The 15,987-nt window shown below is 29.9% G+C and overlaps 2 protein-coding genes across 5 annotated transcripts in view; one reads left to right on the top strand and one right to left on the bottom strand.

The window, feature by feature from the left end:
• The window catches only part of LOC123297784 (serine/arginine repetitive matrix protein 2), a 37,196-nt gene extending 25,958 nt beyond the window's left edge, over window positions 1-11,238 (top strand). For 2 of the 4 annotated variants that reach the window (XM_044879565.1, XM_044879564.1), the window contains 8 exons: window positions 1,309-1,413; window positions 1,481-1,556; window positions 1,995-2,105; window positions 8,152-8,208; window positions 8,464-8,572; window positions 8,871-9,003; window positions 10,208-10,359; window positions 10,569-11,238. In XM_044879565.1, the coding sequence (XP_044735500.1) occupies window positions 1,309-1,413; window positions 1,481-1,556; window positions 1,995-2,105; window positions 8,152-8,208; window positions 8,464-8,572; window positions 8,871-9,003; window positions 10,208-10,359; window positions 10,569-10,695 (870 nt within the window). In that variant the 3' untranslated portion in view covers window positions 10,696-11,238. Of the gene's footprint in view, window positions 1-1,308; window positions 1,414-1,480; window positions 1,557-1,994; window positions 2,106-8,151; window positions 8,209-8,463; window positions 8,573-8,870; window positions 9,004-10,207; window positions 10,360-10,568 lie in introns of those variants that run through there. The other 2 variants (XM_044879566.1, XM_044879567.1) reach the window with 2 other exon arrangements.
• A 332-nt stretch (window positions 11,239-11,570) lies between these two features.
• Window positions 11,571-14,187, bottom strand: LOC123297785 (telomerase Cajal body protein 1 homolog). The gene is made up of 3 exons (XM_044879568.1): window positions 13,329-14,187; window positions 12,479-12,756; window positions 11,571-12,374 (listed from the first exon to the last, which is right to left on the bottom strand). Exons 1-3 carry the CDS (start codon window positions 14,081-14,083, stop codon window positions 11,827-11,829), a joined length of 1,581 nt encoding a protein of 526 aa, XP_044735503.1. The 5' UTR covers window positions 14,084-14,187; the 3' UTR covers window positions 11,571-11,826.
• Between the last annotated feature and the right edge of the window lie 1,800 nt (window positions 14,188-15,987).

The raw sequence follows: 15,987 nt of genomic DNA, 5'->3' as shown, positions 1-15,987 counted from the left end.
ATTTTGTATTTAGGATTTTTGTAACATATTGATGTCTATCTTCCTTTTCGTTAATACTTCTTATAATACTTATAAGAAGCGGATATCTATGAATTGCAGGTTTCAACGTTTCTGAACAGTTTTGGCGCTTACTCGCTTAAAACTCATACGGAAAGAAAAGCCAAAATGTCGAAATCTGGCAGGTATTCTGATTGAGAGTTTTCACGCTTACCCACAAGGACTATATTATTAATAATAATGCTATAATCTTTATACAATTTAATTAATCACTTTTCTTGATTGAAAATTCTTTGAAACGCAATTCAACAATATTTAAAACAGAATGAATAGTGACCATCTTTGTGACGCCAGACATCCACTGACATCGATTATTAACGATAACATGTCATAGATCTGATTGTCGACATCGTTTATATTCGTAACACTAAATTTTATTGTTTTAAATACCTTAATGTGTATATGTAATACGTCCTTAAAATGTTTTTTTATTCATAAAACTAATAATAATGTAGAAGTCGTAAATGCTAAAATGTCGAAAATGGTTGTCAATGAGTGTATCTTGTTCTAGTGTCTCAATAAGAAAACTATTATTATAAATAGACGAATAATTAAATGTGATTTATTACATTCATCTGTCATTTTTTTTACAATGACTAAAATGTTTATAGTATTCTATATTATAACAAAAAGTATATAGTTCTGTAAATAAATTAAAAAAATAAAAATAAAACTCCTTAAGGCATTTATTAAATTCCGGGACTGATCAAACCCATTTTCGGAAAAACGGAGTTAGTAGTCAATTTACTACTTAAGTCCCACGCATAAATAAGCTATTGCTTGTGTTGTGTTCCTTTGAAAATGGCATTATTCTACTAAGAGCGATTTAATATTTTATTACTTACCATCAGCGCCGAACCAAGGGTGGAGCAAGTGGAGCGGGCGCTCCAGGCCAGAGGTTGCAAGATGCGCCAAAATGACAAATGCGAAAAACAATTTCGCATTTTAAGTGTTGATTATTGAAATACAAGTTAATTTTGAAAAAAAGACGCTTAAAGACGATCTCGCTCTACCTTGATTTGGGGGTAGAGCTGGCGCTACTTACCATCAAGAAATGTGAGCATAAGCAACTAACTTTAATCTACGAAAGGTTGCAAAACACTTCTGATAGCCAAAAATGTTGTATAGCAATTTGTACATTTCTGCACTATTTGATATACTTGTACTATTTTGTTTTTAGTATTTACATTATTTAGTTGTAAACTTCTATCTAAGTTTATTAATTTTCAAATTGTCATATTCATTTTCCAGGAATCAAATACTCCACAAGTAAGTTCATCAATAAGCCATTTCACACGTCCAGTCACATTAGCTGATATTGAAAATATTTGGGACGAGAGTATACTCAGACTTTTGGTAAGAATTTTTCCACAATTTCACTAAATTTAAAAACCTATTAACATAACAGAATTTTCTGCAATAGTTAACAACAAGTACAAGTTACGAAGAACGTCGAATAATTCGTGCAAGACTTCGACAAGTTATGGCTGAACAAGAAGGTAAATACTTTATGCTGTTTGTAATTTTCCTTTCAACACAAATACAAATTATCTTTATGAGACAAACATCTTTCATCTAAATTAAAAAACATATAACTTGAGATTTTTTTATAACAATCATGTGATTAAAAAAAGTCTCAAGTTTTCAATTTTTGTTTTTCATACGCTTCATTTACACGTCCAAATTTTCATTACACACACACACTGATTAATTGGCATTTAAATGTGTTTCAAAGCTTTAAATTAAATTAAGGCGGAAAATAATATCGTTAGGATAATTTTTGAATGAAAAATCAATTAATAAATAAGCAGTTTGATATAAAGTTTTGAAACAAACCAAAATTGGGATAGTTTTATTTATCGCTATATTTCATAATAACAAAAATACATACATGTATACCTATCTCTCTCTCTCTCTCTATGTATGTTCACATGAAGCATGTGCAAACATCGTGGCTAGCATGGTTGCTGAAACAAAAGCAACAGAACTATCCGGGATGGATGGCACAACGAACACAACATCAACAACCAATCGTCATAGTATTCAGGGTGAGTCCCTCTTATTGCCACTACTAAAGGAACTTCTAGATAAGCAACAGCAACAACCACAAAATATTTCTGTGGCACCACAAAATACCACAACAATACTTAGAACTAACTCAAGTCAGAGTAGTGACGAAAGTGGGCAAACAAGTACGGCTATTGAAGATTCCGGTACGGAATCGGGTGAGGATCTGCGTTTATTAGCCGCTGGTATCTGTGATTCAATTGAACAACAACGCACACAAAATGATAATAGGCCTACAACAACTGCAGAACCGTTAGGTCCCGGATTACTATCTGAAGTACTTTCAGCATTAAATCGTTTACAAACCTCTTTACAATCTGATTCACAAGAAGTAATCGATCCAACTCGTAAACTTGGGTTACTACAATTAGTAACACGTTTACAGGCTAGTTTAGTCCCAACAACAGTTTTACCCCCCGTCACAACGGAAGTAAAACCTGTTGAAAAATCATCCAATCAATCACGTTTTGCAAAACGTAAAGATCGAAAAAATCGTCATACTGTTGGAGTCAGTAGTGAAGAATTGGCAGACGCTAGACGGTTAATGGAGGAAATGGTACTACGTGATACGCTAACAAATGCACATACTCCCGAAGATATTGCTACTCCACCTGAATTTGGATATGCCATTCAAAAACAAAAATCAGATGGCAGTGTTATACCACCGCTTAGCGGTAGTAATTTAATCAAACCTCAATATAAACCTGTTAGTTTTAATACTAGTGCGAAACCATTTCAATCAGAAAGTAGTTATGCGCCTAATGTTACAACATCTGAAGATCCTTATCAAAATCACGAGTTCCCACCACCAATTGAACCACTTCCTCCTTCATATCAAATAGGTCCTCCAGCATCGTCAATAGAATACAACGAATCAAAAAATATCTCCGACGAAAAAGCTCAAGTGATTCAAGAAATTCAAAAAGCTGCATTAGTCAAACAAACTAGTCTCTTATCAGAGCAAAATGAAGATGAAACATTTGAAACAAAACTTGACGATGATGAACCGCCTACCGACAATTACACTACACAAGATCATCACCACGAGCCAGAGATAAATGAAGATGTGTCATCAGTTCAAAGGCTTTTACACATTGCACAAGACATTCCCAACAAACCATTAAATCGTTTTAACAACAAAAAATTACGAATGAAACGTGCTAACACAATTGATATCCCTAAACCCATAAATTTTTATCAAAATGATGATGATAGTGATTCTTCTATTCCAGAATATGACGGAAAAGATTCTGCAACAATCAGAAAAAATAATTATTTAGCTCTACGTGGTCCTATACGGGTGTCAAATAATGCATCTAAAAATACAATAGTTCCTAGTTTTGAAGCAAAAACTGAAAACGATAAAAAATTTTTAGCTTTTATTAAAAAACATGAAAATGACACGAATAATCATAAAGTAACCTCATGGATGGGGGGAATAAATAATACACAAGATCATTCTGCACAACCAAAGAATCATTATCTCCAAGCACAAAATTGGAATAATGCATTTGGAAATATAAAGACAATTTTTGAAAATAATTCAGATAACAGTCGATCATCCAGCACAACATCAAATTCTGCTCGCAAATTTTGGCAAACGACCGATGATTTCGCTATGAATAAAAAAAATTTTCATCAGCAGGTTAATAATAATCAAAAACCAATTAATAATACGCAAAATATAAAAAACTTGTTTGAACAAAAACAAGAACAGCCAAAATTACCTTGGACTGCAACAAATCATCAAGAAGTGATAACTGGATCCGTTAAAATTGATCCACATGCAACTTCAGGAGATCAACTTTCGGTTACAAATGTATCGCAACGATACATTCCAAAACCTATACCGGTCAATAAATTTTCACATGCTCCAATGTCTGCTTTTAAACCAATTCCAAAACGTGCACCTCAACCAGTACAACAACCGCCTCCACCGAAAACTCCTCAATTTTCTCCGCCTGTAAATGTAACACCTCCACGCTATGTAACACCGGGAACTGCACAATCTTGGACCTATGCATCACCAAAACCTGTTTCACCATCAAATAATGACTCCCACACAGAATATAATCAAAATATTAAATCAAAAATTCCTGAATTAGCTGAGCAATTTATACACCCCCATTCAAAATCACCAACAAACATTGTACCATGGGCTGTGAATTCTAATCCAAATGAGAAAAGAGTTCTTGCTTTAGCAGCTTCTAAATTTGAACAACCTAAAATTCATTTGCGGCAGGATGAACCTCCAAAAGTGATACACCGAGAAAAAGTTTATGTTCCTCCGATAATTAAAGATGTTATGTCGGGCCCAACTACACATATTGACAAACGATATTCGATGCATGAAGTACCGTATTATGATGAAAATTTAACATCCCCAAAATTGGTTCAAAAGTTCGAGCATAACAAACCACGTAAATTAAGTGAGGATTATCAAGATAATAACTCTACTAATTTGCTAAAATCCTACAACTATCAACCAAATAACGAATTTGCCAATAGTTTTGAGCCAATACAATACCAAACAAAGACTCAGCCTATCTATCAACATCAAAATGGGGTTAATTATGACCTAGACACAGATGACTATTCGCAAGAGGTTACAAACATTCAAATGAAAAATGAACCTCAAAATTACTATGAAACTAAACCTCCAGCATCAGATAGTCAAGTAAATACTCAGATCAATTCTCAAGAACCTCTAAAAATATTCGATTTTCCAAGTCCTGAACCTGAGCCTGAAAAACCGAATGAACCTGAAATATCTGAAAATTCTGATTTAACCTCATTAAGTATGACTGAATACAAAGCTGTTAGTAAAGTTATGAAAGGTCCAGTAGCCCAAAGTGCTGTAACTGTATCACAAAACACACCGAAACGACGGGAAGAAGAAATGCAAATGGCAAATAACTTAAAGAGTTCCTTGCAAAATTTCAAAAAACAAGATGATAATTTAGATCAGAAAAGTAAACAACCTACTACTCAATCGAAAATTGAGAAAATTTCATCACCAAAGACACATAGACGTAGTTTAAGTAATGAACGTCATAAACGATCAAATTCAATTGGCCGTAAATTAGACCGACAAGATTCTAAAGAGAAAAAGAAGGAAAAAGTTCAAAATTATATTAAAAGAGAAGAGAAAATAGTCAAACCAAATGTACAACTTACAACAGCAACCTTTAAAAAATTAAATGAAAGAGGTTTACCTTATGAGGAACCAAAAATTCAAGGAAGCGCATTTCGGCGATTATCTGCCGATAGTGTTATAAAGAAGGATAACGAAATACATAAAATGTACGAAAATCCTTTATATTCACCGACCACAACTAGATCAAATAATATGTTTGCGGCAAAATATGAATTTCAGAAACCCGCTCCACCTAAAGTTCAACCTAAGGAATCTCCTCAATCTAAACCTTCGTATCATATAAATCCTATTCCCAAATACACGCCTAAACAAGAGCCACAAACAAATAAACTATTTCAAGAAAATAAATCAGTTCCCACATATCCTTCTAATCAACCTATTCAAACAAGACCTCAAAATAATCAAACAAGACCCTATCCAGATAAAAATTACGTGGGTTATAGCTCACAATGTGTCGTATCTAATAAACAGTATAATGTACCTCCTGTAGAGCCTGTTAGACCTACATTAGCATCTACTAATCAACGTCAACTCTCAACAGAGTCTATAGAATATAATGAACAGGGGGAAAGTGTAGTTACATCAAAATTACAAATTCCTGTTACCAAAGATAAATTTTTACCACAATTAATACCAATTGATAAATCTCAACCACCTAAAATCCCATCACCAACAAATTTACACCACCATAGATCAGATGTTTCATGGCAGCATATTCCCCAACATCAAATACCTTTAAATAAACCACCTTCACCTCGAGGTTCACCTCGCAGTCGTTACTTATTACAAAAAGCAAAATCTAGTCATAATCTGGCTGTGCCTACAAAACAATTTGAAGCTGGTATTACCAAAGATGAACTTGTTCAGAAGAAAAAAACAGTTGAAGCATACTTTTCTAGTTCAAAATCACCGAATACTTTAACAAAAACATCCTCACAAACCTCGATGATTGAAAAGAAACCAACAAATCATAGTACAATTAATCGAAGTCGTATGTCTGAAAGAATTTCAACACAATCGAATAATTTTAGTGGTGGTATGGCTTTATCACGAAGTCGAACTATGCCACAAGTAGTATTCAGTGATATTCCATTACTTGATGAAAGTAATGTTGACGAAGCCTTTGAAAACTTATTCAATGAAACAATCTCATAATTTTTTGAATGTCAAACAAATGACATTATACAAAAAATTTATACTTGAACCCATTCCATGAAGATTTCTAGTCAGATAGTGTGAACATACTTATATTTTAGAAAAAACAATCAAGATTTAAAATTGTATAGATGTTATTTAGTTTGTAATAGAAACGAAATAATTAAGAAAAAAATGACGAATTTATATCAAGACCAATAATTTTGGAAAAAAAACAGCTTTAATCACGACAATTTTTTGTGAGTGGAATTATTTCACTGAACGAGACATGAGATTTTGTGTTTACTACCATTTAAATAATTTACTTTTTTGTGTGTGACCCAAAAATTACCCAAATATGCTCTGCGCCAAAAAAAAATTAAATTACTTTTACTAACATAGAATTTCCAAAAGAAATTTTTTTTAGTCTAGCTATCAGGAATTAGATTTTTTTCAGACCTGATGATTATTTTTTAAATATTTTTTTTGAATATGATTGATTTTTGAAACAATCAAAATGAATTAGAAAATGCATGCATGTTGCTTAGTTTTATTTTTTTTGTTAAATGTTTTAAAAATTTATATTAGCAGAATTTTAAATTCAAAAACTTTTAAATGCTTTTCTGATAAAAAAAAGAATCGGAAATAAAACCTTTAATCACGACCAATCATCAATAATTATTTTGCTGCCTTTAAACTGGGACCCAATTATCGTCTTACCACAACCAACTTAAACAAAAAAATTCAGTGACAGGATTAGGATTATATAACTCCTAAACGACACTTGTTATCGTTAGAGAACTTTAATGGAATATAATTGATCCTCCATGTAGTGGTGTATTAGCGCCCAAATTATTCATCAAAATCGAACGAACAGTCTCGTAATGACCTTAAGATCGCATCTTATCATCTGTATTATGCTGAAATAGCGATAATGGATTACAATTTCTCGATGTTAACGTCGGCTTTATATATTTTAAATCTTTCGGAATGATCGTAGTCGTCTAAAATGCTTAGACCCCCCTCTCTTGAACGCCTTATTTCGATTGAAAACTTGTATTTCTGATAAACTTGATACATTTTTTGGTGCTTTCCAAATTACAAATTCTCGATACTTTTTTATCAGATACCTTTTTTTACATTAATCTTGCCTGTTATACTTTTTCAAGCAATTAAATTTGAAATTCTGCTTTTATTAAATGAAAAAAGTTTGAAATTTTGTTGTGAAAATAAAAAAACGTGTCCTTGCACATAATTAATATACTTTGTAAATATCTCTAATATTTCAAATTTTATTTAATACTTTTCACCAACACAATATTTATTTCCCAAAGTACAACAGACGTACCTTTTTTAATGTTTTCTTTTGTATATTAATTTTCACTTGCCTCAAAAAAATAAAATTATCCACTACTATGAATGCGATATGATAAAATGTTTTTCTTTTTGTTCGCCGTATTGTTTTTAATAATTTTTGCTTTTTTTTGTATTTATTTAAATTAAAATTTTCTGTAGTATCTAGTTGCATTAAAATGTCTGCAGAATGCGCTGAACTAACTTTTATAAATACAAAAATAGAATTAGAAAATAATTTTTTTGTACATAAAATGTTTGATGAAAAATAGTCGGTGGAAAACATGATATCTTATCGCATAACATAGAAAAGTATTAAATAAAAATGAAAATGATATCAATTTTATAAATTTTAATTTGGTCATTTTTTTAATTATTTTCAGAGCAAGTTGAGACAACCAAAAAAACGGTACAAGAAGGACCCACAACTACTACTGAAGGTAAGACAAACATATAAATATGCTAGCTAATCCGGTAAACGTTCTTCTGTCCTTCCTGGTAAAAAATATCAGCACGTATTGACCACCTCCATCTAAAGTTGGTTTATTTTTCATTTTTCGAATGAAATATCAATTGTTCTATTAAAATGTTGCTTTACAATACAACTTGAGACAAGGAAAAATAACAAACTGGTATTGATGAATAATATTTAGATTGTTCTAAAATAATAATTTTTGCCTTTCTTCCTTTTTCAGTTACTACCACTCGCATTACAACTCAACGTTCAAAACCAGTGTCTCCATTTCAAAAATTCCGACAGCTAGACAAACAAAATAGTTTGTCTTCGTCATCGTCGGCTCCAAAGTAAGTTTAAATTCATGCACATTAAGTATATATTTTTAAAATAAAAACATTTCTAAATTAAAAAGAACAAATAAATATATTACCTTAGGTGATGGGAAAGTCATTAGTGCTTTAAATAATGAATGTCTCAGCTAACATTCCAAAATTTTCGAAACTATTATAACTAATGCACGCTTCAACTAAGAATGTTATACGCTAGAAAATAGTTTGTTATTTATATTTTATAAACAATAATAAAGACCTATCTCCTAAACTTTTTTTATTCTAAGCAATTCTCGTATTTATGCTTGCCCGATAGTTCTCCTATGACACCAGGTGGAGCTGGTGGCCAGCCTCTGTTTAAATTCACTGATCCTACGCTAAGAAACAGCGCTTCGACTGTCAAAGATCGTCTACTGTACTGGTGCCAAGTGAAGACTAAGGAATACAAGGTAGTAGAGGCCCGTTCCGAAACCATGATTTTTTTTTGTACTGTTTGTGTCCATTTAAAATTTTTGATATATACATTGGCATGTATGCAGGCTTTCATATGGCTACTACACACATCGCATCGATATCAAATCTATATTTCATTAAAAAATTTCATTTTGATTGTTTATGATGCTTGCATGAAATAGCTTCTACTTCTAATTTTGGCTTAAGCATATACTAACGTTATTTTAAAAGGTTGCCACAGGCATTATATTATTATATTCTTTATTATGTAGCAAACAATCTGTTTTACATTGTTGGACAAGTTAAAACTATGGATATAAACTAATAATGATGAAGCAGTTATTCTTTTATCTTTTTTCTATATATATTTTCATTTCTTATATTTCCAAAAAAAAGCGGCTATTCGTAATCATTGGCCGTGGTTATCAAATATTCCACACTGTTTCGATACCTTCCGCTAACTTTAAGAATTTTAATGAAGACATTAATGAAGATAATAATAAGTTCATTAACTTTATACAGGATGGATTTTTTAACTTAATATTTGCAAAAAATTTAAGGAAGAAATTTGAAAAAATTCTCAATGATTTCGTGTTTAAATAAGAAATACTTCTTCACATTCTACGAATTTTCTCGCAAAAAATAACAGTTCTCGCATAAGAAATTTAAGCAAATATATGTTATTTTTAGTTCATATAAAAAAAATATATTTTTCGGATAAAAGTTATGGTTCTTCCCTATAAAATACGAATTCTTTCAAAAATAGAGGGTTCCATTTGAAAAATGAAGTTGACCATTTAACATGCATTTGATATTAATCGAGGCTTTCAAATAAACAAACTTTTTTTGAAACTTTTTATTTTTTTTTTGCAAATTTTAAGTTAAAAAAGACATCCTGTATATGTGTTACCTTTTTTTATTAATATAATAGAAAAATATTAATAACAACACCTTATAAGTAGTAGGTATATGATTGATCTTTTCTTAGCTCAAAAATATACCCAAAGACTATTTCTTGAATTCTAAACTCAAGACTAGTTTCTTGAGGACTAAATCGTAAGTTGTAATAATAATCTAAGAATTGACGCCTGTGGCTACTTTTAATATCTAATTTGTTGTTTTAGCAAATAAGTTGCTTTATTTGGTTATTTGTAATATTTAATCGAAAAACATCTGAAAATACAATTTTAATTATTCCAGAACGTTCAAATAGAAAATTTTTCAACAAGCTGGGCAGATGGATTAGCATTTTGTGCCTTAATTCATCATTTCCGACCGGACGCATTTGATTATGATGCTTTAACACCTCAACAGCGTCGTCATAATTTTGCACTCGCTTTTCGAGTAGCCGAGTAAGTACAATTATAAAATATCCATATTTCAAAACATTAATAATTTATCATCACGTCCAAAACAAAAAGTATATAAACAAATTGAATCACAGACAAGTTGGATTTGGAATATCAATAGTAATCAGAACATTAAAGTTGATCCAGTTGGACGTTTCGTCTCTTTTTATTAACTTCTTCAGCAACATTAATAATTTATATTTATTTTACAGTGAGATAGCAGGAATCGCACCGCTTTTGGACGTTGAAGACATGGTAATGATGCGAAAGCCCGATTGGAAATGTGTATTCACTTATGTACAAAGCATATATCGCCGATTTAAAGACGAAGAAATTTAAAAAAAGATTTCAATTTTATATTTTATGTAAAAATTTTGACGTGTTTTTTTTTTTGTACTTTTATATGTTTTGTATTTTGCGAATAAGGCTATTATAAAACGACATAAATCTTCTATACTGCTCAGCTCATAAAAGTTTACTCACTCTGAGTATACTTATTTTCTATTGTTTAATATTTTTGAACATGCGCGCAAATGTAACAAACAAACTATACGTATTTTATATAATTATTGCTTATTTATTAACTATTATTGTTGTATATTTAGGAAAAAAATTGTTTTCTTCAGTTTTACTGTAACTTAATTTATCACTGGAGAAAAACCCAAAAGAAATGAATATGATTCCTTTCTAACCCATTTGACATCACCCGTGTCAAATTAAATTTTATGACTTTATAATTATTAAGTTTCAATTCTGCTTTCTTGACAAAAAAAAAACTATTTACAATTTTTCTGTTATATATCCCCCTTCTCCTTAAAGCTTTACAAGTGTATAATTACTTATAAATAATATATTAAAAAAGTTATATTTTGTATAAAAAAAAAACAACAAACAAATAACAAATTACTTTAAAAAAATATTTTTTATTAATCAAATATATAGCCAGCTTCAAATATTTTATTTACAGTGTAGAATTTTATTGATTTCTGTTTTTAGAACGTGTCTTGTATTCATTTTTTAAAAACGTTGAAAAATATTCATTATATATTTGTTAAAAAAAATAAAAAAATCTAACAATTTATAAAATATTGTTTTATTAAAATTCATCTTTTAACTTTAATTTACAGCTAATTCGTTAGAAATGAGGAAATTTTTTATATTTTAATTTTCTTATTCAACAGTTAACTTCTAGGTATGTATAAAAATATAAGAAAAACAATTGTTTGAAAATTGACTTAAGATACCTCAAATTATTACACTCTTGACTCTATTCTTTAGGCAAATTGTCCAAATTTTGCCATAATAATATTTACAATACAAAGTACATAGAATGTCAGATAGTGATAGAAAAAAATAAATAACTTTTTGCAGTCATTCATTTGAATTTTCCTCGTGTTTAGAAATGAACTTCTTTGTGGATGACTAGCCACTTAAACTTGGTTAAATTAATAACAAAATTTTAAATTAAGTTTATACTGTTTCCGCTTCATCGACTTTACCTAGCCACCACAATTTTACAGAATTTTCAATATTTTTAATTTCAAATAAATCATCATCAATATATTCCTTATGAGTATTAAAAAAATGATGTTGTCCGGAGCCAGTTGCAATAATTGGCCAATATGGATGTACACTTATCGAATTAACACTATCATCATGTACGGGTATTTCATACTCCTTAAATTTCGAACTTCTCTCAAAACTATTTTCTAATAAATTCCATATTCGTACAAAACCATTTGTACCAGCTGAAAAAATTAACGAGCCACATGGTGAAATATCAAAATATATACGTTGATTTGTATCCGATAAACGATATACACTGAATAATGGCCTTCCTGGTGATCTTAAATCCCAACATATTAGTTCGTTATCTTTACGTGCACCACTGTATAAGCATGTACCATCTGGTGAAAATTTTAAATGTGTTATACCTCCAAAGTGCCCGGTCAACTTTTTAATTGTACGTATTGTACCTAAACGATCATCTACTAGTTCAATTGTTTTATTCCAAGATCCTGTAAGAATAATAGTATATCATTTTAGTGATTTAGCACAACAAAATTAATTAAATTACTATTACTATTAACATACTAAAAATAAAAAATATAAAATGAAATACCTAAAGCAATTTGTCCAGTTTGTGAAAAATTTGTTGCAATACATGTAACTGGGTAGCTTAATTTATAATATGTAGAATCTCTACCAGGACGATCCACGTTAAATGTTCTTAAAGCTTTACGGTAACCACAATAAATTTGCTGACCATCTGTGGAAAAATTGACAGATAAGGCAGCCTCAACTTCATCAACCAAATCGTATCCACGATATGTGCAACGCAATTGTCCGGTAAATGCGTCCCACAATTGTACTGGTGCGTGTTGGCAAGACGTTAACCAACTGTAAATGAATTTTTCATATTAAATTATTAAAATAATATGAATTATGTATTAAACTAATTATTTACATTAAGGACCTCTAGTTGAAGCTACGTACAAATTTTCAACTCCCTATCTTTTATAGTTTTGGAAAAAATGGACACAACAAAGTTTTGTTCTAAGTTGTTTCAACACGGGCGAAACAGTAATGTTAAATTTCGAGTAACTTTTTTTAGTAACATTTTGTCAACTTTTAAAAACAAAGGGTAGTTTACCCAAAAAAAAAAAAAAAGTGATACCAATTTTTGGCTACCCTGTACATTATTTAGAAGTTTTAAATATTCCTACATACTTTTCATAATAAGCAAAACTTCTTATAAAGAATGACTTTTTTTCTTAAAATGCATAATAAGGAAATTTACCTCTATCTTATAAGTATAGTTACCTCTATCCGGGAACACACTGTATTTTGCCGCCAAAATGTTATATTTAGTTTTACTTTACCTGTACCAAAGAATACAGATTATGTATCTGTAATCTTTTGAAAATATCTTACTATACTAATTTAAAATAATAAAAGTTAAAAAAAAGTACCAACACGTTGCTGGATCTTGGCTGTCCATTCCTGGATACCAGCAAAAATCGTACAACAAGGCATTTTCGGGAATTTTCAAGACTGGTTTTAATTTAATACTTGGTGTGCTTGTATTCAAACTAGCCATATTATAAAAAGTTGTTGGCAATTCAATTACTGCCATTCCATCACCACGAACCGCATATAATAGACACGTACCATCAGGGGACCATTTACATCCTCGTATATAATTCTGTTGATCATCGTTCGGATACTCGATATAACCAATTTGATTAAAATTTTTTCTGTTCTCTAAATTATACTGAGGCAAATAAAGACTACTGCTAATAAGTTCTTCATTGTGTTCTTCGATAGAAGTTTTTTCATTAATTTCTAATGCAGAATTTTCATTATCTTGGTTTTCAGAAACATTTGCTTTGTCATTTTCGAACCCTTTACAACCCTTATGCTCCATTTCAATGTTATTTTCAAATTTGTTAGACTCACTATCCAAATCCATGACTTTTTCATTATTTAATGACCCTGTATTTAATTTTTCTACACTTACAATTTCAGTTTTAAGAATTATTTTATCAACATTTTCTAACTCTTCATAAGCCATTTGCTCTACTTCACTGTTATTTTCAATTTTATTAGATTCATTGGGCAAATCATTATTTTGTTCATTGTCTAGAGGATCTTTACTTAGTTTTTCTATATTTGCAGTTTCAGTTTTAAAATCTATTTGACCACCATTCGTTTCATCCACTTCCATTTTAATTTGCAATTATAGGATAAGATAAAAGGGGGACGTATAATTGAAACTTTGATTGATGCAGATGTATCAGAAGAATCAAAAATTTAAGATACAATTTTCAAAATAACTATTTGTTTATTTTAAAAGAATTAGGTTATGTTTTACTGACAAATACATAGACTATGGAGGGTAGAGATACATAGACATACAAAAGCTAACGTAATTTGGCCGAACAAAATTATCAATTAAGGATGGTTGTGTGGGTATAGCACTTGCCTAGGATACAAAAGTACGGAGGTTCGTATCCTGGAGGGGTTAGAATGTTAAATTTTAAACTAAATTTTTTCTGATGTTAAATTTTTCCACTCTTTTTATAATTTAAATTATCTTTATAACCCGCCCACTTATCATAAATAACGTCAGTTATACATATGTCATAAATCACTATTCTGTCAGGAGGTGGGAATTAAAATAATCATAAATAAATCATTTAAAATCATGTTCTCCTGTTACAAAATATAAAAAATTTGCACAAAAATAGCTTGGTTCCGCTAAATTTAAAAGTTTTTAATAGGAGAACATGTCATAAAGTTTATCTCACTCATATTCTCCTATTACAAAATATTAAAATTTGTATTTATAATAAAAAATCGATCGTTAAGAACAAAAAATTTGAAATTTTTTAACAGGAGAACATGTTATATATTTTATCCCACTTTTTTTTTATGACATATTCGCCTATTACAAAAAGTTAAAAAAATACTTATTTTGCTTGCTTTTTTGTTTGTACATGCTAAAATTTATTCTTGTTAAATGAAATTTTTTAAGATTTTGTAATAGGAGAATATGTTTCACAAAAAAAAAAAAATTAATTATTTAGTCCCACTTTCCTACTTATGTCATAAATCACTCTTCTGTCAGGGGGTGGGAATTAAAATAACATAAAATATACCTCGCTCTCTTACTTATTTGTCGCTTTTGGTTCTCACAACAATTATCTAAAAAAAAAAAACATTATCTCGGTATAATAACTTTAATAATTAAAAGATAAGAGGGACAATGCTACATACGAACCAAGGTACTCTGTAACCGTAGGCGACTTTGCTAGCCACTACTCCACCCTTGACATGTAAGACTTATAAATAATGTAATATAGATACCTTATACTCACCTTTTTTCAATAAACCTTTTTTTCTTAAACTTAGTATTTATTTTATTAATTGTATTGAGCCATAATTTGTGGAATTCCATAATGATTAATAATAAAAACACAATTTTTATTTGCTAAATTCCGCTTTTTGAATTATTTATTTATTGAAAATAATTGTTAACGATCGTTTCATCTTCTTATTAGTTATTAAGAAATTATCAAAACAATAAAAACTCATAAAAATTGTGTTTTTATTATTAATTAGTATTTTTTTTTTTTACTGACCTTTTTTTATTAAGCTTACAATAAAAAGCGTGTTTGGTGAATGATGCAGTGGAAATGTTTGAAATAAACTTATGAAACAACTCACTCGCGTTCGTTCTTATTACTTCAGAGTGAACTTTGTGATCGAAAGCGTGCCCAAAATATTGCAGTGCCATTGGTTCGCCATTCCTGACATATACAATGATTATTTCAGGTCCCTCAAGTTTTCATGATACTTACGAAATTCAGACTGGCTCCCTGGCTATTACAATGGATGCTATCGTCTTGCCGGTTTTGAATAAACAAATTTTTCTCTTATCTCATAAAATAAATAATGATGTATTGCTTCTGAAATTAATAACTTAAAAAAATGATGGTTTTTAAGAAAATAAAACACCTCAAATAAAACTATATTGAAAATATTTTATTTAAAAAAAAAAAAGATTCCATTCATATATTTAATTTGAAAACAAATTAGCATATCAAATTTGTGGTAAAATAATCACAG

Source organism: Chrysoperla carnea, chromosome 4 (assembly GCF_905475395.1).
Source record: "Chrysoperla carnea chromosome 4, inChrCarn1.1, whole genome shotgun sequence".
Taxonomy (NCBI): Eukaryota; Metazoa; Arthropoda; class Insecta; order Neuroptera; family Chrysopidae; genus Chrysoperla; species Chrysoperla carnea.
This window is presented reverse-complemented; position numbering and strand designations above follow the sequence as displayed.